Source organism: Uloborus diversus, chromosome 3, assembly GCF_026930045.1.
Source record: "Uloborus diversus isolate 005 chromosome 3, Udiv.v.3.1, whole genome shotgun sequence".
In the NCBI taxonomy this organism is placed as follows: Eukaryota; Metazoa; Arthropoda; class Arachnida; order Araneae; family Uloboridae; genus Uloborus; species Uloborus diversus.
The window spans coordinates 179,015,336-179,041,968 of NC_072733.1; the positions used below are offsets into that span (position 1 = coordinate 179,015,336).

The 26,633-nt window shown below is 33.5% G+C and overlaps 1 protein-coding gene across 1 annotated transcript in view; it reads right to left on the minus strand.

The window, feature by feature from the left end:
* LOC129219309 (chloride channel protein 2-like) overlaps positions 1-26,633 on the minus strand; it is a 141,187-nt gene that overhangs the window by 82,363 nt on the left and 32,191 nt on the right. Inside the window, 2 exon segments of the mRNA XM_054853658.1 lie at positions 356-487; positions 4,519-4,669. Coding sequence (XP_054709633.1) covers positions 356-487; positions 4,519-4,669 — 283 coding nt within the window.

The window sequence follows — 26,633 nt, forward strand, 5'->3', positions numbered from 1 at the left end:
TTTTATAAAAAATTTTGCTTTGAAAAATGTTTCTGCTTTTTTTTTTTTTTTTAATTTTTTATTATTATTTTTTTAAAATCATATTCAATGTTTATAAGCCTCAAAATTAATTTCAGTGTGAACTTTGACACTTTTCAAATCTAATACTTAAACTGTTTTATTATTCAACGTTAAAATTTACGCATTTTGTTACATAGCCATCAATATAATACTACAGAAAAAAAATATCTAAAATGCAACAGCTTCAAAAATATGCTTATATATCACAATCTGGTTATGATTGAAAATGATGCTTCTTTATATTAGTTGATTGCATGCACAAGTAAAAAAAGCAAAATGCAAAATGGGAACATACTTCTTAAGCATATTGCTATTGCATAATCCATGCCAAAACTAATTAAGGAGGTAAGAATGCCAAGTACAGCAAGAAATACCCAATCTTCACCTAATTTGGCAAATGTGTGATGCCAAAATGCTGTGAAGTACCCTAAAATTATCAAAAATGTATTATCAACAAGCACCACAGATTAATATTTTTTAAACAATGCAATCAGACAGAACACATTCTATAGAATTAAACACAAATTTTAAATAGCTACACTAAATAATTTTACAAAATTAAATTCAAAAATTAGCAATATCATGCAGTGGGTCAAATAGCAATTTAATTTTATGAAATATTATGCGACAGAAAGTTGGCTTTAACATTTTTAGATTGTCCCAATATAAAAGCTGTTAAAAACTAATTGATGAATTACTTATACAGAATATATTTGCAATTTCTCACGTCTGTAATCCAAAAAATTTCCAAGCATTTGCTGTAAACTAAAATCTGTTTCATGAAATAATAACCATCCACATAAAAAACAGAAGTAAAATAAATGTACATAACAAGAAAATCAAAAAATAAAAGTTAAAAAACTGCCCAAAAAAGGAGTCAATTGTAGTTGATCATGAATAACTCGCGTATAAATCGAGCCGCTACTTTCTGTAGTTGATCATGAGTAAATGAATATCGCATAGACTCGTGTATAAATCGAGCCCCTACTTTCGCAAAAAAAAAAAAAAAGGAACGTTTTGTTGTGAATTTTGAAGATAAACGTTATAAAAAGGAGGGAAATGAAATGTAATAAAAAATTCTTATGTCAAGAAACGTCAGATTTTTATTTATTTATTTATTTATTTTCATAAAAAAGGCTTTCTTCTGCGATCGCGATTTTTGTAAACGATCTCAATTTCACGGTTACGATTTCGTTACTTGCAGCTTTTATTTTTAATTAACATGGCGCAGACTGCGCCATTGAAATTTTAGGAGGGATTAGTTGAGGGGTATTTTTCACTTTTTTAGGGGGGATCTTGCTTTTTTTGGGGAGGGGGGCTCTTCTCGATATTTAGGGTGTTTGAGCCCATGCCCTGGGGGGGGGGTATCCCTGTAATTATTAAATTCTGTGCTGTAGACAAATGACATTAATTTTAAAAAATGAGCATTAATTCGCGACTATCGTGAAAATTCACGAATTCGGTAATTTCTGCACTTTTCGTGTAATCGGTCGTTTACTGAAAGTACTAGCCTTTATTTCAAAGTCAGACCAATGAGAATTATAACAGATTGTGTAAGTATTTACCTCTTTAGCGTCTGTTTAAAAGGGGTGGACTAAAATTGGGAAAATGTTCACAGTTTCGAGGTTTTTTCCCCTCAAGAATTGTTTGGGAACATTTCGGAAATTCTGCCCCACGTATAAGTTGATCCCCTGTCTCGATTTATACACGAGTATATAAGGTACTAAATTCCTCCTTATAGTACATGGATTTTGCGAAGTGCTACTATCATCAAGTGCAACATCAGTTTCGGAAAAATTAATTTAAAAGATTTCATACTGAATAATCCTTAAAATCAATTCTACAGTATGCTTGCGTATTTAAAACATTCATTACAGATAACAGCTTTGGAAACATAACAGATCACAAACTAATACATTGAACAACATATAAAAAGCAGAATACAGAAGTGACCAATTAGGCAGTAAAAGAATTAAAAAATAATGTGCGCCATGACTCCATAACTATCATATGTAGTAGAAACACACTACCATCAAAGATTTGGCTCAGCATGTTTTGTATTTCTTTGCTTTAGAAATTAAATTTGACACACAACACACATTTCACAGCTGAATGTAAAAGTCATACGTTAAGAAATGAGGTATGTGTTACATAATTCTATCCCTTAGACAAAAAAGTCCAAAACATTGCCTTTACAAATATAGATCTTTAAATATCTTCACAGCCAAAATCTACAAGTATTTAGAGCAAGTGATTCAAGGGTGTATTTAAGGGTGCAGCTTCCCGGGCCAAACCGGAAATAAATTTGAAACTGCTCGTTGTGAGTAAGGATTTTAATATTTTCGGACTTAAATTTGGAACATTTTCATAATACATGGCTTGACTCCTTCCGAAATAAATTTCTGTAAACGCTCCAGAAGTGATTGAAGGGGGCAACATGTTGAAAATGATCCATTAACCTGCTAATAACTATCATCCAGAAAATGCTGCCATAATGAAAAATTTGAAAAGGAAACACAGAGGATGCATGGAGATTGTAGTATGAAATCTGTCTCTCCCCCCCCCCCCGCTGAAATTTGACGATGAAGTTTGAGATGACTAAGTTTCGAAACATCAATGTATATTTAAGGTTCAGTTACAGAACTTGTCACAGTCACCAAGGCAGTGTTCTCTTTAAAGAAGTAAGAGAACAGTGATGCGAATCGACATGAAACCACATCACAAAATTCTTTTAAGCAAATGTTTTAAATTTCAATAATGCTTAAAATCATAACCAGAACCTAAATTTTACATTTAATTGAGAAGCAAATAAGTTACATTACTTCCTTCCAGTAAAAAACAATTCTTATAAAAACCATTATTTTTTTATTTCATTTTCCCACGCATGAAAAATTTGAAAATTTGATAACAGGGAAATGATATTAAAAATTATTCGCCTAACTTGGAAGACAGTTGCTGAAAGCTCTGAAGGTAAAATTTTCAAACTCTGTTAAGGATGCAAAAATATTGCGCATTTCAAAACATAGATGCTGTAATTAGGGGGGGGGGGAGGAAAAGATCAAAAAGCAAAATCTGATGACGGAAAATGGTGGAGAAAGAAGCGAAATTCAACAGTCGAGATTCAAGAGTTAAATACGATCGATTTCAAGGGCATTTCTGAGCCGCAGATCCAAATAATATAGACAAAGACAATTTATATATATAATTATTTATTAAAACACATTTCTGTATTATACTACACTTTTTTTTGGTGAGTGATGGTGAATGTTGATCGCAAATTTTGAGGTTCCCGCCATTAATAAAACTACAACTGTTGGAAAATTTTGAAAAAAGAAAAAAAAAAACCCTACAATCAAATCGGCATGAGTAGGTAAATAAAAATTCTGAACAAAAAATCGCTTTAGAAGCTAATAGCAACAAAATCAATGTCAACAGTCTGGATGTGAAGACGAGTCCCTTCGGAAAAAGCCAACCCTGAAAGTTATACAAATATATTTACTTTTTAGTACAGTCGGATCCCGCTACAACGCGATCCGACTTACGCAAAATGGCTATAACGCGAGTTTTTCATGAGTAATGAATTTTTTAGTGCGGACACAAATTACTCGCAGACAACATGAACTTTTTCGGAAAAGAGCGGCGGAGAGTAGCCTAAACAACGTTTTGCTTTAGTTTATACAAATAACAGCTCCAATTCTTACCTTTTTTTTTCATTTTACATATGAACGTTGATAAAATACATTCTGAAAACATTCTGATCGCGCTGCATAAACACTTCTTCATTTTTTAAATTACAAATATATTTACTATATCTGTACTGTTAAGTGCTATAATAATGCTGTAGTGTACATACTGTAAGTACCATACTGCTCTATTTTAAGTTTCTCTCCCAATTAATCATTGATTTTGTGCTAAATTACAGAATTTTATGTTAAATAATAACGCTTTTTCTAAAATACAGAAAAGGTCGGTTCTTTGTAAAAGATACTGCAATATATAGTTAATAAATGGTTTGAAACAATATGAGAGGTGTTTACAAACGTCTGAAACAATCTGGTATGCTTATAAAAAAATTACTAAACATACCTTGTTCCACAACGCGAAATCCGACTTACGCGAGGTGTCTTGGAACGCATCCCTCGCGTAAGTCGGGACTCGACTGTATTGTCTTTTTTTTTTCAATTGAAATGCTTTTTTATGAGTCCTCAACAGAAAATGGGGATCCATAAAAAAGCATTATGAGTAAATCTCTCTAAAATGTTACTTATTTAAGCAATTATTTAAACGTAACTTGCGTGTGATTTGCATTTTGTATAGCAGTAGCTGAATCCTCTTCTTAAGATGAGTTGTAGCAACAAGCATTGGCATAAAATATGCAATTATTTACATTTTTAGGAAATACATTTTGAAAATAACCCAGTATCAAATTGAAAAAATACTTAAAATTCTAAATAATACCTGCAAGTCTTCTTTGCCACGCACTACGGTAAGTTTTTAGTTGCTTCTTTCTTATCGTTTCTTCTTTTTTTCTCAATTTTTGTAATGCTTTCAGTCTTCTAGCTTCAGCTTTTGCATAAGCTTCTAAATCTTCCTTGTACTGGCCATACATCTATTAAAAGAACAACATTATTATAACATGCCACACGATACATGACGAACCTAAAAACTAATTTAATGTTTTATAATTATAACTAATTTACTAATGTATTAAAGACATTATGTAGGAGAACATTCAAAGACTAAACAGAAGGCTGTCTTAAGAGAAATTGAAAGATCCTAGAGAATAGCACTCATTCATGAATAAAGAAAAATACAGCAGTGGCATTGCAAAAAGGAATAGTAACAATGTTAACATTATTATGAAGCAGTGAGAAGCAAAGGGATGCATGGAAGTGGCAAAATTAAAAATTTGGAGACAACGAGTACAAATGCAAATATTAGGGGAAACCTCTCCTCTGTCTTGGGGCAAGAGATAGTATTAGTAGCCCACGTAGGTGCTGCTGTACAGCATGGCTTAGAAAAAAAATTCAATGAAAGTCTACCTAGGACGTTACTTTTAAACGCGTTTTACTCAAAACCTGAAAATGTCCACTTACATTCCTTTGCTTCTTACTGCCTCATATATACTCTTTTCCATACTTACAGATTTAGTTGAGGTGTTATACATATAGGGTCGTATATACGGGGGGGGGGACCCTCAGAAGGTCAAACTGTTTTACTTTCCCTATTTTCCCCTTCAACAACATTTCCTTTCAACAATAAAAAAAGAAAAATATCACTTAAAAAAAACTGTTCAACGTCTGTTAGTGCCATTTCTAGCGCAGATACAATTTTCTTCCGGGGCGGGGGAGGAGAGGATTGGTCCTAACAAGTGAGAATTTTTCTTGAGGAGCAATCCTTACATGTATATATTAAAATATTAAGACCTCCATATGACTTAAAACAACAGTTTAGGAGGGAGAGTTCTTATCCTCTGACGGCCCGTTCACACTGGCCAAAAAGCCGGCTCTTTGCAGGTACAGTCATGGGGGGGGGGGGGGGGGGGCGACGACGAAACAATCGCAATTACTCTGCTATTATACGTGCTAGGGAAGAAAAAAAAGTATCAATCGACATTAATTCAAGTCTCCTTGAAAACAATGCAAATGGAATTTTGATAAGGAACTATATACAAAACGAACACCAAGTCTGAATTTTCGAAAAGAAACACCTATTTTTTGCTACATGAAGTGCAGTATTCTAGCATTTAGCTTGCAACTTAGTAGGAAGTATAATTATCTCTACGATCTGCTACTTTTCGCGGTATAGAAGGGTTATTTACTGTATCTGAATCGCTTGTTAAGTTTTTTCAAAACAGAAGCAGCTGCCCACAGTTAATCTACGTTAAGAATTGCTGAGCGCTTAGTTTACCTCCTTTATAATGCCTACACACAGTTTATATCTGAGTCATTGAAATTTATATAGCCCATTTTCTAAATGACCAGGACCCCCCCCCCCCATACACACGCCAAGAAAGTGTAGGAAAAAAGAATTTCTTGTGTAATAATTTATTATTATAAAGTTTTTGCTTTTTTTTTTTTTTTGGAATAATTTTTTGAAAAGCTATAGGGTCCCTTAAACAGCAGCAAATTTTTTAGCATATCATAAAAACTACTGAATATCTTGAGCTTAAAATATGGATAATCCTGTAAAAGCTTTTCTTATTTGTTGATTCATCAAAATAAAAAACGTTTCATATCATATTTTTTAATATTAATATCATAACTCATTTAAAAAAATACAATTCAGAAATAGTAAGTGTCGTATTTATAGTTAATAGTTTGGTTCATACTTTTATATTGAAAAATCTTTGCCGTACCTAAAATTGTTAAAGTATTATAAGCAAAAAACGTTGTAACATTTCGAGACGGTTTTTTCTCAGTTGAATTTTGAAGCAACGGCTGGATCCAATTCAACAAAATTTGGATTACAAAGCTAAATGACGATGCTGATTACAAATATGAGATAAAAAAGAGGGGTTGGCATTAAATCTGTTAAAGTTGATGCTCATTTTAATATGAAGACAACCGTTTAACAACAATAATATTTAAAAAAAAACATAATTAAGTACCGCATATTGTTCCTTAAAAAGTGACACCTTTCATATGCCTCCAGTGCAAATAGTCTTCGACAAAGTCTTATACAAAAGAATGCTCCCCCCCCCCCTCCCGGCTATACTTTAAAACAGCAATAAGAAAATTCTCTGAAAAGGGGAAAACAAGCGGATCATTGCAGGCAGAAGTTGGGATCTACTCTTTTTCAGGCGCAAAGCTGGATAACTAACTCAGAAGATGTAGGGGAAAAGGGGGCTCACATATGAACACGGGGCACATGTGAACATGGTATGCTTTAATTAGATCGTAAACTTCAAGCAAAAAATCTGGAAAAATTCTCAAATAAGAACAGTACTAGTTGTACCTCTAGGACAAATATTTAGAGCAATGAGCCATTTTATATTTCTGTGGTGGCAACTTCTTAGTTTTAGTAGATGTAGAAAACATTTTATCACTGTCTTCTTCACTTGATAAAATTTTTAAAACTAACTGCTAATCTAAATCTAGGTATTACGAACCATTGTATGAACATTCAAGTAAATTTATGACAATGTTTAAATTTTTTTATTAAATTAAAAATTCTTTATTTTTACAAAGTAACTTTAAAGTAGACGATGGGGCACTTGTGAACACAACATCTAGGGGCACAAGTGAACAACAGTTCCCATAGCCGCTCTCCGTAATATTATTATTAGTGTAGAATATTGTGTAAAATGTGTAAATATTTATAATTATTATTTTTCTATAACCAGTTTGTAAATTTATTGTTAATTGTTATTAATAGTATTAAATGTTTATTTATTTATGTTTATTATTTTTTAAATTTTTTTGTTACTAAATAGTTGATGTGTTATATAAAACGAACAGGAAATAAAAAAACACAAAATATTTTCATTTAGGTAAAAATTGAAGTTCAAAATCATTTTGAAATACACTATCAAACAATGTATGAAGCTTAAAAGCAAAATATACACTGCTCGACATTGAAAATGCAACACCAAGAAGGAGTGTTCAGAACTTAATGCAAATTTTAGAGTAGACGTACATCACTGAGTTATGTTAATGATGTGAAATGCGCAGCTCTTCGACGCAGGTAAAGTAAGATATAAGGGAAGGAACTAGCAGAATGGGCAATATTCGTGTCGTTATTTCTGACTGGAGAATTATCGAAGAAATTCTGTTTTTGTCTTGGAGGATACGTTTAGCACGAGAGAATGCCAGGCCGCCGTCAACGAAGGCACTTCCGACAGATCGACAAATATTTAGAGCAATGAGCCATTTTATATTTCTGTGGTGGCAACTTCTTAGTTTTAGTAGATGTAGAAAACATTTTATCACTGTCTTCTCCACTTGATAAAATTTTTAAAACTAACTGCTAATCTAAATCTAGGTATTACGAACCATTGTATGAAATTCAAGTAAATTTATGACAATGTTTAAATTTTTTTATTAAATTAAAAATTCTTTATTTTTACAAAGTAACTTTAAAGTAGACGATGGGGCACTTGTGAACACAACATCTAGGGGCACAAGTGAACAACAGTTCCCATAGCCGCTCTCCGTAATATTATTATTAGTGTAGAATATTGTGTAAAATGTGTAAATATTTATAATTATCATTTTTCTATAACCAGTTTGTAAATTTATTGTTAATTGTTATTAATAGTATTAAATGTTTATTTATTTATGTTTATTATTTTTTAAATTTTTTTGTTACTAAATAGTTGATGTGTTATATAAAACGAACAGGAAATAAAAAAAAACACAAAATATTTTCATTTAGGTAAAAATTGAAGTTCAAAATCATTTTGAAATACACTATCAAACAATGAAGGAAGCTTAAAAGCAAAATATACACTGCTCGACATTGAAAATGCAACACCAAGAAGGAGTGTTCAGAACTTTATGCAAATTTTAGAGTAGACGTACATCACTGAGTTATGTTAATGATGTGGAATGCGCAGCTCTTCGACGCAGGTAAAGTAAGATATAAGGGAAGGAACTAGCAGAATGGGCAATATTCGTGTCGTTATTTCTGACTGGAGAATTATCGAAGAAATTCTGTTTTTGTCTTGGAGGATACGTGTAGCACGAGAGAATGCCAGGCCGCCGTCAACGAAGGCACTTTCGACAGATCGACGATTTTATGAGGGGTATGGTGATCGGACTGAGAAAGGGAGGTTGGTCTGTACGTCAAATCGTAGCTGATACCTACATGGATGCGAGCACGATGCATCGGCTGTGCCGAAGAAGGTTGGAACAACGAAATGTAGCAAGATTGCGAGGTGCAAGGGCAGCCAGTGTGACACCAGAACGCGTGGATCGACGCATCCACTGACAAGCTGTAGCAGACCCACAAGTCACTTGTTCCTCGATTCAGCAGCAGGTGCAAGATACCCTAAATGTTCCCGTGTCAACCAGAACCATTTCCCGTCGTTTGGTCGCACGTGGTCTGCAATCACGGCGTCCGCTAAGAAGACTGCCACTGACCCCACAACATAGCCAGCAGCGTTTAGTATAGTGCCGGACTAGAGCGACGTGGTTGACAGAATGGCGAAATGTCGTGTTCTCAGATGAATCCCGCTTCTGTTTATCCGGTGATAGTCGCCGCATACGTGTGTGGCGTTGACGTGGAGACAGATCTAATCCGGCAATAACTGTGGAACCTCCCACCGCACGACAACGTGGCATAATGGTTTGGAGCGCAATTGCGTACAATTCCATATCACCTCTAGTTCGTATTCGGGGCACTATGACGGCCCAACGATGCTTGGATAATGTGCTGCGGCCGGTGGCAATCCCTTACCTTCAAGGGCTACCTAATGCAATTTTTCAGCAGGATAACGCCCGACCACACAGTGCTCGCATCTGCCAACATGCTCTCCAAGGCACAGATGCTTCCCTGGCCCCCATACTCTCCTGACCTGTCACCAATCGAGCATGTGTGGGATGCGATTGGACGCCGTTTGCGGACTCTGTACCTGCCTCGTTCAGAAGACGAACTGTGGCAAATGGTTGAAAGGGAATGGAGAGCCATCCCTCTGGACACCATCCGCACCCTTATTGACTCTATGCCTAGACGTGTTTCTTCGTGTATCGCTGTCCACAGTGGTCCTACATCCTACTGAGCTGACGCCGTTCTCGCTCTGTATTCTGCCTATCATTTTGAAATTATTATCATTTATTATTCCTTGCTGTCTCTGTCTTTTTTCCAAATTTTATCACTTTCTGAATACTTCTTCTTGGTGTTGCATTTTCAATGTCGAGCAGTGTATGTAGGATAACCATTACATAATAAAAAAATTCTTTGTATTATGTAGTCATATAAGTTTTTTTCTAGTTTAGTCAGTGATCAGAACAGGCTACGAGACTTTAGAATTTGACAGTGAGCAGTTATATATTCGGGAAAAAATATTTTCTTAGTGGAACAATTGAAACTGACGCAGTATAGGTTACAAACACTTCAACGTATTTGTTATTTAGGTATATGTTTCATATTGAAGAATTTTCCTTTAAAATATGATGCGTCTGCATTTTTTACCTGAGTTGATATGTGCCCCTGGCCTGTTCACATGCGCCCCCCTCCAGGCGCACATGTGAACAACTGCAGATGTTTTTTGAAAATACCATAAAGTAAAGAAATAATTTTGTAAAAAATCCTAAAAAAACATCTACGACACAAAGAAAAGCCTTTTTAATCGTGGGGGCACTTTTGCGTTGGGAAATTGATAATATTTTTTGGAAAATAAAGAAATGAAAAAAATTGTTCACATGTACCCCGTTTTCGTACTGGTCAACAACTGAAGGGTGTACAGTGAACGGTTGCTATTAAAAATTTCTACTCACTGTAATAAGCCGAGTCAATGCATTTTCTTTATAAACATGCTCTCACTGCGCTCATACAGTTTCAATGGTGTAAAATGTCCGAGCATGTTATCAGATCATAGAGCTAGGATACAACTAGAGTGCGCGCTTCTTTAGCTGTAAGGTAGAAGCTGGCTGTCAACACAAGAGGAAAGTAGAGCTTAAATAATTTAAGAGGGTAGAATCTTTCCCGCCACATCATAGTGTAGTTGAAGTTACGTGTAAAACTAAGTTTGCGCGCTTTAGACCGTAGCTCATTTCGGTGAGAACGTTACTTTAAGTAGTACAGAGAAAAACATTGAAAAATACATTTGTCACGTAAACTTGAGTACGTTTAATATTTATAAGTACATTTGATATAAAATTAATAAAGGAAGTTAAGTTGAAAAGTAAGTAGGGGAAAAAAATTACAGCCCCGTTCATTCATTTCTAAAATGCGCTGCAACGAAGCTACTATTTTAACTAAGCCCCAATGAAATTGGGCTTAGAAAACGGCCAAACATGGTATCCAGTGCTTCCTAAATAAATAGCAGAAAACGTAGTTCAGAACATTAAAATCCGTCTGTACACAAATAAATAGAAAATTATTCCTCAAAAAGCCCACAAAAATTTTTTTACTGTGAAAAAATAAAAAAGTAAATAATTAAAGAAAAAAACCCCTAAAAATCAAAATATATTTAAAATTGCATAACGGAACACTTTACTTATCACAGGCAGCTCGTACAAGGGGTAACTGCCTCCTCATTTTCAAAAATAAGGGGCCTTTGCCCCTCTACTTTTCAAGGTTCAATATTACGATCGAACGAAAAATGATAAAATTAATTGGTCGATCAACGTGTTTAAAGAACAAAGAATTGACTTTTTTTAGTGTGTGTTATATCTTTCTCATGTTATTATTTCATAAAAACTGAGCTTTGAATTGGAAGTAGTGATGATCCGGATATCCGAGGGAAAAATAAAGATCTGTATCCGTACCCGTATCCGTTACTTTTTTGACGGATCTTAAACGGATCATTTCTATTCTAAAATTTTTTAAATATTTGAATAAAAGATTCTTAAATTCCGTTTCAATAGATTTTATTCCCTATTTAAATTATAAGGTATCATTTCAGAAGCCAATCTGTACCCCCTTCCCTATTTCAAAAAAGAAGTGGAAATAAGTTTTAAAAGTGTGTATCAGTGTGTCTTTTTGTGGCATCGTAGCTCCTAAACAGATGAACCGATTTTGACAGTTCATTTTTCGTTCAAAAGGTGACTTGATCGAAAGTGTTCTTAGCTTGGTCTCGTTTTTGTAGAACTTTAATTATACCGGAGATATTAATTAAAAACCGATTTAATGTTTTTCACAATTATGGTAGTAAAAATTTACCCGTACGTTAAAAATGTTGGCCCTAATTGAAAGAACGAAGTTTTCTGCGTTTGATATTTATTTGAAACTTTCAACTTATATACAGTAGGAGCTATAATCTTGTTAAATTAAATTTTAAATGAAATTCCAAGCTTTTATACGCGTGATTGGTAGCGATTTCATAGTCGGAAGATAAGGAGAAAAAACTCAATGATTTAAAATTTTTACCTGCTGTCAGTATTTGTTAACAAATGTGTGTTCTGACCCGCGAAATTCATCTTAATATGAGGTCGGCTCTCTGGGACTTGTTTTGTTTTTTCTGATTTTTAATTTAATATTAGTTTTCGTTATTGATTTGCGGTTTCTGTTCTTCTTCATTTTTGTTTTTCTCGGCATCCTTTAAAAAAGTGAGACTAGATTCTCTATTTACTGTTTGTAAAGGTGTTCCCGGCTCTGTATTTCGTCGGTCGGAGAAGTTCGGTGGAATGGGTCAGCGCTGCATTTATGCTGAAATAAAATGGGAAAAATTATTTCTAGCCTGTTCAGTAGCAGCTTTACACTCTTGCTCCTACATCTACCGAGTAAGCTAGAAATAATTTTTCACATTCCATCTAAGCATTAATGCAGTGCTGACCCATTCCTTCCAACTCTCCCTCAATTTTAACGGATATTTCTTTAAAGAGTAAATCATTTATTTTTATTATATTTTTGCCACAGTTGACATTTTTTTTTTGAAGAAATTGCCATTATTCTGACGGGAATACCTTCCGTAACAAATTTTACACTTGGATAGTTGAATTGGGTAAAAAAAAATTTGAGATCCGTATCCGCGGATCTTGACACTAATGATCCGGATCCGTATTCGTGGATCTACTTTTTTAACGATCCGGCACATCACTAATTGGAAGGAAGGAGTCGAGCTTTACAGTGACCATCTCCACGATTTTTAGAGGTCGTGTTCCGAATGTTTTAGAAAAGATCATTTAATTAATTATGACGTTAAAATTCAACTGCACAATTAAACAACAAAAAAATCAGCTTCACAGATTCCGCCCACTTAACCTCCCCCCTCCCCATATCTTAGACCTCTTTTAACCCCCTACTGTTTTGGTGTACCAGTTGCCTATCTTCACTTTCATTACACTTTATAAAAATATTTCTCACAATTTATGAAAGCACTGATATTCACAAAACTGTCTGCTGTGGTTTATAATGCGTAAAGAAAAAAAAAGGCATATAAGCCTCAGTGATGACGACCATGAAAATTATGAGTTCATGCGTGTAAAAACAGTTAGATTGAAACATTGAAAGGTATTTCTCAATGACCTTTCTACATTTAACAGTATCTATAGAAATTTTATTGACTTTGTCTTTATTTCATTAAATGCAGAAGAATGTATAAGGAAACTTGTCATATACACGTTCAGAAGTTCGGAATTCATTTTCACTAATGGCTCTCAAAACGTACAGATTTTTCATTTTCTACACATGATGATAGATAAGAGAAATAAAACAGAGATTGAAAAGTCAAAATGCATTTGAAACGCGTTGAAGAACAATAAACATTCCCATTTCAAAACTATACTGTCATGTTATTATTTGCAACAATAAATAAGGAAGAGATTTGGTTTTTAATAACTAAGATCATTAAATCTTTCGAGTTCATCTGATCACAAAAATTCATTTTTAACAACCTTAACATTTAGCTTCATAAGAGTTTCACAGAAAAAAGAATTGAAAAAAAAAGATAGTCTAAAGAAAAAACAGTTCTTTAATCAAAGAAATAATTTATTTTTCAGATCAAAAGTTAGTCGAAGGAAGGACAAAGTTTCACTACTGGAAAAGGTGATAAAAATGTTTATTAACAAGAGACAATAAAGAAATTAATTCTAATAAGGAGCAACAAAAAAAATTAGTTCTTAAACGGGCAGGGATTAGGGTATTATAACACACTGCATATAATAAACTGTTATTTAAGTTCCTAAACAGGTCGATAAAAACGTTTGCTAGCAGTGTGATGGATAGCAAATTGACAAAATAAAATGTTCAAAAAAGTAACAAAGAATCATTTCCTTTTCACATGGATCCACGACTAAATTAAATTTTTGAAAGTAGTAATACAATAAAATTTAGCTTCTCAAACAGACTAGTAGAAAAAGTCAAAATTCACGACATAAATAAAAAATGTATACTGACGCGTTTTCGGAAAAGATTCAACGAAATATTAACATTTTCATTAAAAACACACATTATACGTTTTAATCTGTTTGAAAAAATTAATTCAAAAATAAAACGCAAAACGATTTTCTCAACCAAATAGCGTATAAAATATTTCCTATGTAGAAAAATGAGAACAAGGGGCTAAAACGTTTAGTTTTTTCCTAAAATTTACAAGAGCGCGATATCAACTTGATGATTATTTATAGAACAACGTTTGATGCATAAAAAACTAATTAATACGGAATTATTTCTTATTTGTGAAAATTTTGTAAATCGACCTATTTAAACTATTTTATTTAGCATCAAACAGAGTAGAACAAATGATAAAGACGGCAACTTAACTAAAGTCTAAGAGCAAATGTTAAATTCAAGTTAACTATCAAACGAAGAGTTATAGGGAATCAAATAGTGTTCTCGCGGTGTGTGCAGTCTCACAAACAAGATTGCATATTGTTAGAGTGCACTCTTTTAGATTTAGAAATACCATACTTGTTTAGGACTGCCATCAGTCTCGGTAATCCAGATGCATCCTTTTGGCGCCAGTTGCATTCTAAATGAGGCAATGCGAGACTACTTTGGCAAAGTTGTAATCCACCCATTGAATGGGCGCACTTTCACAGAATCTCACAATTTTGGCAACTGCAGAGAAAGCATGGGTTACACATTCGGAAAACGAACTATATAACATTAAATAAGGTTCAAGCCTCGCGAATAAATCTCAGAAGAGCACTCATATTACACATGGAAGTACAAACAAAGGGGTTCGTGAGAAAGGGTGAGATTCAGATTTTCAAGCATTTCAGGAATTGTCATTTTATGACACCAAAAGCTAAATTATTCAGGTGGAAATAGACATTAAATGTGAAAGTAGAAGAGGTGACAAACAAAGTGCAGGTAACTAGCATACTTTTTAATTAATTGCTTCAGGTATAAATGCAATTCAAAACCATGCCTCATATTAATGCAACAGAAAATAAACTATCATGCGACTATTTGGCAGATTAGAGTGAAAGTAGCTCACAAGGTCGAGATTTTACCCTTCAAGCGGAGGAAAGTCAACACCTAGCTTTACTCAATTTTTATTACGCATCACTAAATGCAATTCTCGTGCACTTTCAACACTTTCTCTAAATTTTATTTTTTCACGTTAAGTGTAACACAACTATCCAAAGCGAAGTCATCATAATCTTCATTTAGAAGGTGAAGTAAAAAAAAAGCAAGCAATTATGTTTCTAAACCAAGTTATGTTTCTAAACAACTTTTTGATGATGATGCAACACAAAAGTGCCATTCAGAAAAAGGAAAACAAAAAATTATGAGCATACATAACTAGGCCAAACGTTCCAAAAAACAAAACTTGTGTTTCAATGTTGTTTTCCGTCAAAACGCAAAACATTAACGCAGTTGACCCTACTCCATGAAAGCGAACCATTGTCACGAGGACATCACAAAATTTAATTATGAAGAAAAATGCTCAAAATACGAGTACAATATTTGGGATGTTTGAAAAATGATAGTGTACTAAAAATTGAAAAGTAAAATTGAATAATAAAGCAAGTTGAAACAGTAGTATCCGATCCTATTAAGACATACAGATCGAGATCTACAACATGGTCGACAAAAGTAACAGATTATTGTAAATACTGTGCAATGAAACGGTAGTAAGCACAACATGGAATGTCAAGAGAGAGAGTTTTAAGGTAATCAGTCAGTGTAAATGTAGAACTTCAAAAACAGTAATGTCGTTTCAGCAGTAATAATAATGTAGCCAGAGTATCGAAGAAAGAAAGGCGGCAATACCTCAATAAAAATCAAACAAATTCCATCATTAAATTTGTAAGAAGCCAACATAAGCATGTTACTATACTGCGTACTCCATTGCTCAGCTGGAAAAGATCTCAATGACGGAGATTTCATCAAGGAAACATGTAAGATGTCCACCTGTGTTCACAAAATAAATAAATAAATAAATAAAAAAATCCATGTTATGACTTAGTGAGTAGAAATGCAACCTAAGTCGAAACAGTTGAACTTAACACGTAGAGCATCAGTTCAAAAAAGACAAAAATAGTTGCAAATATTTTTCGATTTCTCGCTGAAACTACTGATGTGGCATCAAATGCTCGGTTAGCCATTATTGCTAAATAGTTTGATGGTAGTTGTGACAGAAACAATGAGACCTAAACAATTGATATCTCTATGTGTCAGTCACGCCTCCAAATATGGTTCCAAGAAACGTGGGATTCTAGAAATTGTTTACAGAAGCTATTGGACATCCACCTGTACACCCTTTTATTACATTATCCACAAAGGAGGTGTTAAGAAAGAAGACTTATCTTTTCAGCTGAATAGTGAAAAATACAAACAGAATTTAAGGACAAGAGGAACGTTGTGGAAATTTCATATTTACATAGGGGTTAACTTTTGATTAAAAAATATTATAAATGGTTGTAACATATAAATATATTAACTTCCTTCGTTTTACATTCTTAAATAACTTATCGGTTTTTTCGTTACTATGCAAAACAGTCAAATTACAGATGGATGTTTATCAGTTAATAATTGATAGTGTTTTGATAGCTCACTCATTTATAATACCTATTCCCAAAATATGAATCTCAAATTGAAAATTACTCGATTCAAAACTGAATAGAATTAAAAAAAAAAAAAAAAAAATCGCGACAAGATCGAAAACTATTTTGGAAACGCCTTTATATAATAAAGTGTTTAAACTACGAAAATAATTTACATTGAAGGTACAAAACAAGATTCGAGAATCTAAAGATATTTATCAACTGCGCGAGAACATAAAGCAAAACTTGGCGTTTCTTCATTTGGGTGATCAACGATCATGGTTCATGGAGAAACAGCTGGAACTTGGTCCCAAGAAGGTCCCCCCCCCCCCTCCTAATTTTTAATCAACAGTCAAGAAGACCACACTTGGTTCAGAAAAACAGGAGGACGCTTTAGAAAAGTTTTGAACTTTATACAGAAAATATAAAAGGATAGGGAGATATCTTCAAATACTACTCAGTCAAAATCAAGGTATTATTACTTGTTTATCCTTCTGAGAAGCGGGAAAGATCCTTTATGATAGGCTTAGCAAATACCTAACCATTGGAGAAAAAAAAAAGCATTTCTAATCTGAGAAATAAATAATCCTTAAAAACAAATTGTTTTAGAAAAAGTCAAGATCGCTTATTTTTCTCGCTCTATGACCTGGATAAGAAATAGTGGACAACTTTTCCAGATTTCCTTCAAGCATGAACGATTCTTCACGTACGAGGTATTTTTAGAAAAGCATTAGGATTTTATTTATTTTGCTTCGAGTTTCGATTTACTAACACCCTCTGTTTTACGTAATACTACCAAGAATTGAACAATTCGTTGTGCTTCAGATGCTTAGAACAACGCAAGAGTTCTACGCGTTGAATAAGTTCTGCCTCTGGATATCAATATACAGCAAATAAATAGAATCATGCAGTGCTCTAAATACTGCCGTGTGCAGGAAAACGGTAGTAACTGCAATTTTTTCATTTCTTTGCATTTTTGTCATCTATTGTGCTTTAGCTTTATTGTACAAGCTTGTTTAATTTGGTTTCCGCTGAAAAAAAAAAAGCGCGAAAATAACGTCTCATTCATACATTTCCCTACTGTTAGTATTGAATCCAATAAAACGCGTTCTTCAAATATCTCAAAAACTCATTTCTGTAGATAGTGCCATTTACCTGCCCACAGCAAGAATAGTGTTTGTAGTCACACATCCACTCCTACGAATTACAAATTTTTATCCACCATATTACTATGTTTCAGTGGTTCAAGGGGGAAGAAAGAGAGACTTCATTAAATAGTTTCCAATATTAATGGAGGTCGTGATAAGAATCTTGAGCAGCTGAATTTCAAGTTGCAAATGTTCAAGAAGTGTGCCCAATCTCATTCAAACGCAGATGGGATTAGGACCATCTTAGAAATGTGATGAGCCTTCGCTGTGCCCGATTAAGATATTGGGGAGTCCAAAGAAACGCATTTTTTGGGGGGTCTTCTGTAGTCAGACCTTATAAATAAAAATGATCACGAAGATCCTGGGGTGCCGATTTTAGGGGCGTTGAGATGCTCCACCACTCGTTCAAAATAGTTGTTGGAGTATAAAGCATCTTACACCGAATCAGTAGTTGGAAAAACTACATTTTTTTGTAGCGAACTAAAACTACTTTATTACAAATGTAGTTAACTACAACTACTTTTTTCAAAATGTAGCAACTAAAACTACTTTTGAAATGTAGTCGCTACTTTGTTACTTTTCAAAAAGTAAGTAAATAAAGAGCATGCATACACATTAGGGTGTCCCACAAAAAACGTAAGTCGATTTTTCAAGTTGCATATCCTCTTATATTTTTCCTTTTATGTCAAAACAATTGTGCAAAAACATTTCATAATTTGAACAACCACAACCAGTATCGACTTGCATCTGAAAGTGTAAACCAGCACTTGTATGCTACGCCAAATAAAAAAAAAAATTTTTTTTAGAAAATCGAAATTTCTGTTGATAAAACGTTGCTCCTATACCCCACATGTAACACAAAAACATTTATTCAGATTAAAAAACCATTTAGATACTTGTGGCCAAGTGGCCTAAACACTTGGCCAAAATTTTATAATTTTCTTCAAAAAAATGTTTTTTTAAAACTACATACCAATTTAAATAAAATATGAAGCAAAGTGCATTTGCAAGTGAATAATTAAAAAATAATATATTTAAAATGAAAAAAAAAACTTAAAATTTAAAAAATATATATTTCGAGTTCCATGTGGGAGACTTAAATATTGCAAGAGAGTAAAAATTCCTATTTAACGCTTGTTATCAACTCTACTGTTTATAGTATTTCTCAGCTCGATAACTTCTTAAAATTAACGTAACATTTTTAAAAAATATGTATCGAAAAAAAAAATCAATTTTTTGAAGAAAATTATAAATTTTAGGCCAAGCTTAAATTAAAACCATTTAGGTAAAACGGTTTTTTAATTTGAATAAATGTTTTTGTAATGCATGTGAGGGGTATAGGGGCAACGTTTTATCAGCAGAAATTTCGAGATTCTAAAAAAAAGTTTTTTTATTTGGCCTAGCATTGCGAGTGCTGGTTTGCACTTTCAGACGGAAGTCGGCACTGTTTGCCGTTGTTCAAATTACATGAAACTTCTTTTACAATTGCTTTGACGTAAAAGAAAAAATATAAGAGAGACTTGAAAAATTAACTTTCGACTTTTTTGGGACACCCTAATACACACATACAACGTAAGAGCGGTTGAACGAAAAAAGGTTTAGATTGATAAGTTAGCTCAACTGAATATGGAATATTGCTAAGAATTATCTATTATTTCGTTTCTCTTTTTAAAAATATCCGTTATTATAGTCTTATATAACACTGCAATGCTCGTATTTATTGTAAGCCGGCCAGGGCAGTTCAATATCGTCCTCTTCTACAACATTTAAAGTAGCTTCTATGTTCGGAGAATACTGTAAACGCACATATTTTCGCGAGACTTTGCTTTTCGCGTGCCCGTTGTAATTACGAAAATTTAAGCCTCAAGAGATATTTTTGTTTTCCATTTTTGGTCTGTTCATACAAAATTCACGAAATTTTTAGTTCGCGAAATCATCGATGTCTTCATTTTCTCTTTATATTAAAAAAAAAGTAAGGTCAAAGAAATTGTGAAAGGAAGTCGGGTGGGTCTGCGTTCAGCACCTACATCCTTGAAATTTTATACAAAATTACTTAGAGGCCGGTGGTTTGCATCTAGGGTTTTGTTTTTTAAATTTCGAATTAGTTTTTTTGTAATTAATTTTTTAAACTCAAATTTTGCGTAAATTGCCTGTTAAAGGGGGAGGGAGATTACTTGCATACATTAATATTGTATATCGTTGGAAAGGGTGGAATTTTTCCGCTTTCTACGCAATTTGTTTCAATGCTCTAACTTTATTACGGCGGGAGTTATTTGCATTTTAAACTCCATTTTTTTTAGGCTTAGCTGAAATTAGGCACTATTTCTTCATTAAATCTATCAGTAAAAAGTGAAGGACTTGTCCATAGTTTTCTTTTTGACACCACCGGAAAGAGCGGCTTTTTTACTCCAGATCTAACTCGACCTATGGTCGAAAAACTAAGCTTCTATCTCCAAAGGAAAAAAAAATACAAGCCGCTTTAATCAAGTTCGAAAAATCTCAACTCCATTCAAATTATTGATGTGTTGCCATAGTTACGTCTTTTAGATTCGTTTGTTTCTTCTTTCTTATTCACAAATTTTAAGGGTTTCGATTTTAACGAAAAATCTTAGGCTCAACTCAATTCAAGCCCCGAGCTAAAAAGCAAAATATATTACTAGAGACCACGAAAATGAAAGTGACTTTTCAAACGTACAAAACTGCAGTTTTGTAATGCTCATGAGCCCCTTAGCCCTTACAGCTCTGCAAGTTGGTACAAGTTATTTTGAAACCCGGGGAAGGGGTTCTTTTTGTTCTAAAGGGAACTCATAATGTGTTTTTAATCTGTTTCTTTTTAATTGACGATTTAAATCATCAAATAAGAGCGTGAAACAATCTTCGGGGGTTGGTAAACGTCAACGAGCGGGGGGCGGAGCACTCTAGTTGTTGAAATGAAAGCTCTTAGAGTATTGGAACAACAATCTCTTTGAAATCTAAAACGTTCATCCACGGGAAATTCTCGGCAGGCAGAAAAAAAAAAGAGTTACTAATTTGGCGGTTATCGCAAATTCATTACTCTTCTTTTTCAGTCAAGCTCTATTCAATACAAATATTGACGAAATATGAAAATTACGATGGCAAACAAATTAATGGTGTCCAACAGATAGAACGTATGGTGTTTTTATGAGTCTTATTTTTCTTTGCACCCGTTGATGTACTTGTGTAAAATTCGCTCCAGTAAAATTCGTTTGAACGTTTTGATTTTTTATTTAAATTTATTTAAAATTAATTTCCAGAAATCGCTATAAACTACTCTTTTTTGTATCGAACTACTCGCTACAATACTTTTTTTAAAAAGTATTGCACTACACTACAAACTACTAAGAAATGTAGCTACTACAAAAGCGCCGCTACTTGTAGCGCGCTACTTCCAACCACTGCACCGAATTACACTGAAGAAAAAGTAAATCAATACACTGTTAAAACCAGAAATGCCACAGGGGTAAAGAATTCCACCCTAGGGTGAAAAAACGGTGACTCGTGCAACAGAGGCTAGGAAGTGTCCTTAAGGTGCTTTTGGTTCCTCAGTGGGTGAACAACGTTAACTCAAGTGCTAAAAGACCATTCAATAGGAGAGCGACTCGTTGCGCATGCGCCCTGACAACAACTCAAACGACAACTTCAGTTTGAATGGCGAACGAAGGAAGTTGCAACGGAATTTACTTTCACATTGAATGAAGTACAAAACTGAAAATTTCGTGGATTAATCTTCGAAACCTCGCGTAAGTAAAGGCATTTGATCACATTGTACCTCTTAGAGCTTTCGAACATATTTAAAGTGTTTAAAGTATCTTGACAACTGCTTATTGTTCCGTTTACCTTATTAAATATTTAATATCTTGCTATTCATATCCTGCAAAACTGTTACCCCTAAAACTATCTATCAGTACTATCTTGAACAACAACAACATTAAAAATAAAAACTTTAAATCAGCTGATAATTGAATAGCTAATTCCGGAATAAAAATGCATCGACGCGACGTGAGCAGCCTATATACTATTGTATATTTCTTCTCAATGAAATAACTACGTAGTGAAAACGAACAGAGCAGCAAAGGCGGAGGAAAAAAAAAACCGCGTAAAAAGAAATCTCTCTCACTCAGTGTGACTCATGAGTTTCACATCGTGTTTTGGTTAACGTATTTTTCTTAGGCATTATTGCATGAAGCGAATGTAGTTATCTACTCGTTTTTATTTTTAATCTGACGGAAAACTTGACATTGGAAAGAAGGGCTTTTAAATTAGTATTTATCTTGTACGCATAAGGATACTCAAATATTGAATCTTATAATAAGTATTGATATGTTACGCTCGATTAAAATTTTAAGCGTTAATGAAACGCTTTTATTTTCCCATGATTCTAATCTAATTTTACCTAATATTTCTGGTTGTTCCGGCAAATGATTGATAAATACCTTCCCTGTTCATTTTCAGTACGGATCATGCAGTAAAAGTTGTCAACAACATAATAATTACTGAGAAGTCCAAGTGTGAATGCAAGAAAGTTAGTGTACGAACAAATTAAAGTCATGAACACTTCTAAACTATGTTCGAAAGTTGAAATGTGATCAAATGCCTTCGTATATATTAATCAAAATAAATAAAACACAATTGTATTCAAAAACTCACACAACACGGGGCAAAGCAATAAAGGTGCCATTTTTCTCACCTAGGGTACCATCTTTCACCTACGTTGCACGTTAGGTGAAGGGAGCCAGTTTTTCACCCTTGCTAAAGGGGCAATTTCGGCTCTCTTTCGGGTGCCGCTGGTGAACAAGCGTTTCACCCCTGAAAGGTGCCAAACGCAACCTGTAGTTTTAACAGTGTACAGTAAAACATCGTTTTATGTTGCGTCGGAGCGTGGCCCACGTGATAACAGGCCACAAAACTCCTCCCCCCCCCGCTTAGTTACGCCACCAGTCGTCAATCTTTGAATTTGGCGCAAAACTTTGAAAGTAGTGCAGTTTACCAGTAAACAGCAGTAGTGTTGCTTGCTCTGGCTGAAATAGATGAAATAGGAAATATGTAACTTCGAATGCATATTTTTGAGTATAATACTGTTGGATTTATCTCATCCTTTCCTCATACCGGAATGTAGAGGCAATTAAAAATGTATATAATTAAGTCTTGTAACTGTCTGCTGAGGGAAAGTGAGTCAGCGATTTCAGCTTCCGAACAACCTGCTTGCGAAGAAAAAATGGGGCGCTTCATGGAATAAATTTTACAGTTCGGAAGTAAGTACTTTTCTGAGATAAACAATATTTGAAACGGTTAACTTGCAACTTTTTATTTCTTGATTTTTTTCATTCTTGTACACGCATTTATTCGAAATGGATTTTCCAAGCTGACAATATACATATGTCAAAATTTTCTGCAAATATACTTGTTGCTATCAGAAGCATAACGTAACTTATAACGATATTCAGTTAAAATGTAAACAAGTTTATTGAAACAGGCTTTCAACTGAACTAATCTTATATTTTCGGTTTCGATTAAATTGTTTCATACGCTAGCATGTGTTATTTTGATCAAAAAACATTCCTTGATGGGCTTCCGTAGCTCTGTGGTAGAAGATTAGCTTTGAACGCTGGAGGTCGTAGGTTCTATACTCAAACACATTTCCCCCAACTACGCCACTGCAATATTATTCAAACAAGCTGGTTCTGTCCGTAAATTAAAAAATATATATATGGTTTTTTTTTTCACTGTTGTCTTTAAGTTTTATGATATTTATGCACAAATTGTGGTTGAGTTAACTGTATTCATAATTTCTGGGTTTGCGAAAGATTACTTTTGAACAATGGATACACAACGTTTTTGCCAAATGCTCTATGCTTGTTTGTTATGCTTAAAAAGGGCAGAATGTCTTGAACTATATATTTTTTGAACTCCTTGGGTTTTCTGTTAATAAGCTTTCAGGAACTCTGAAACTGTAACATAAATTAAATTAAGGGGCTGTCCATAAAGGATGTTACAAAATTTTGAACAAATCCCCCCCCCCTTGTTACATGTAATGCTGATCAACATGAGCATATTGTTATAAACAACGCGTGATGTCACACTTCTTGTTATCCCCCCTTCCACTCTGTCACAAAACTGTCACACTGAATTCCTAAAACAGCATACTCAGCAAAATGTTGATCTAAATTTAACATATATGAGGTTTTAAGTATTGAAGAAAGTTGCTGAAATGATCTTTCTATGGAAAGTTTTTCGAAAAAGTTTACTTTGTCATCAATTAATGCTTTTTAAAATAATTTTTCAAAAGCCTAAAATGATACTATTAAATCCCCCCCCCCCCCCACACTCACACACAAGAATCATTAGCAGCAGAAAAAGCTGAAAATGGAAAAGTAGCCAAATTCTAAAAAAAGGGCTGCTTAGATATTGAAGACATTTTTAGAGTACAACATACGGTATTCATGATGTTGTATAATTCATTCTTTAATTTACGTTTTTCAAGTTGAATTCCTGTGTAATTTTTTGAGAGTGCCCACCGAAGGGGGGGGGGGGGGTTGGAATCATAGTCTCATAATAATGATAGCCTTTCAACGGCTATAGTTATAAATAACTGTGCCCTTGAAATTTTAAAGGAGATGGGGGAGATGTTTTTGGGGTATTTTTCTTGAAGTTTTCATAATTGATGGGGGTAGGGAGCTGTTTACTTTGGGGGATGGCACCCCAAAGTAAACAGCGCCCTAAGCTAAGTTAACATTAATAATCTGGTATTATGTAGTTTAATTTGATGTTATGTCTTTGAAACATATTGCAGTCATGTTTCCCGTTTACTTAAGTAAAATTTTTTATTTATTTTTTAAAATTTCATTTAATTCTTATTCAAATACAATGGTAAAATTATTTTTTGTTATGATGTAATTGTAAAATGAAAGTTCATTTATTTATTTGAATAATTTTCAAGACTTAATGTTTCAATAAATATACGAGTAGTTAAAATGCGATTAGTTTTTTAAAAAATTTTAAATGAAAAATAAAACTATTTATTTATTATTTCGTTTTAACATGATTGTAAAATAAAATCGTGTTTAGTTATTTGAATACTTGTAAGGCTTATAAATGTTTTTATGTAAAATACTATGAATGAAGCTCAGTGTATTTTTTAATGTATGATTATCGGTTCCTTTTTATGTTTTCAAATGAAAAAGTAGAACTTTTAATGGTGCTAAAATAACAGAAGACAATGATAAATAAACCAAATAGTTGAAACTGACTGGGTATAAAAATAGCTGGTTATGACTAATGATAGTCGGTTGACAGTTATTAATCATTTTTCATTGGTTACGTGTCATCGATGTCAGTATTCTCATTGGTTTCGCACTCTGTCACTTCCAAAAGCTCCTCTTTATTGAGCTCTTAATTGCGTGAGCATAATAACTTGAAATCTGGAAAGAAAGAGTTCTAAAAACCACCAACAAAAAATGTCTCCAGTGATCCTAGCTCGCTTATTAGCATTCTAAAACGCAGTTAATTGCATGTTATCTGCAATCATAGAAATTTGGATTTTAAAGAAGGAAAAAATTTTTCTGTTTGCAGCGCCGCTTCCGCGTAAATTCTAAACTCATTCGCATAAAACAAAACAAAGACTTCAAATCTTAAACCGTGCATAATCAAATGCGCGTAATAAACCCGTGCAAAATGAGGGATTGGGGTTCTACTGTAATAAAAAAATTTTTTAAAAAAATAGAACCGACTTAAAAAAAATTGCTCTAAAAAGGGAAAAATAATTTTATTCTTTAAACACCATCGATAATACTTTTAAACATAATTTTTGAAGTTGGCGCAAAAACAAAAAGTAAAATCCAGTGTAACCATGCTTCGTTCATATTTTTTTCAGAAAATCATCCAAAGTTAGAAACGAAACATTTATATCGTTACTCAAATATGCTGCTATCAATGCATAATGTATGTGGTAGTAAAGAAACCAGGCCTGGTTAAATTTATAGTTGTAGTTGAGTTATGGCTGTGAATGATCTTTTCTATCGTTTTTGCGCGAACTTCAAAAATTATGTTTAAAAGTATTATCGATGGTTTTTAAAGAAAAAAATTATTTTTCCCTTTTTAGAGCAATTTTTTGAAGTCGGTTCTATTTTTTTAAAAAAAAATTTTATTTCATTCTTTTTAGTGCAAATGTATATATTTCAGTAAAAGTAAGAAGTTACCATCATGAAACTTAACCCCTTTTTTTTCCTAAAAATGCTCCATACAAAAAAAAAACTGTAAGCACGTCTTAAACTTTAAGCGATTGGCACTAAAAATGTATGTTTGTCCCTCTCTGGAATTCATTTGTGTGTTAATTTAATTATAACCATTTGAATATCCCTAACTAATTTGCATTTCACAGCATACTAGTTGCTTGTGATTCAGTCCTGTATAGTTGAGGCAAACATAACCTGGTAGTATTGTGAAAGCTGAGCAGATCCTGATCACTGCATCACCTTGCTTCCAGGTTAGCTTTACCACCACTATGGAGCAATGACACTGAAGAAACTTGATGCTTGCTTCCGAGAAGCCTTTTATTCAAAGTTATCATTACAATTACGATTAATGTTACTTTTATATGGCACCAAACTTTTATAACAATGGGTTTCATATTTAATCATTTAATAGGGAAATCGCATGAAATTTACTGTTTTTTGCCCATTACTTTTTTTTAAAGAACAAATATGGTCAAACAAAGTAATGGGACCTAAGTTGAGCCATCCCCTATCCATTAAAAAAAGAATCATCAAAATCGGTTCACTAGGTGAGACGCTGTGAGTGGACAAAAAAA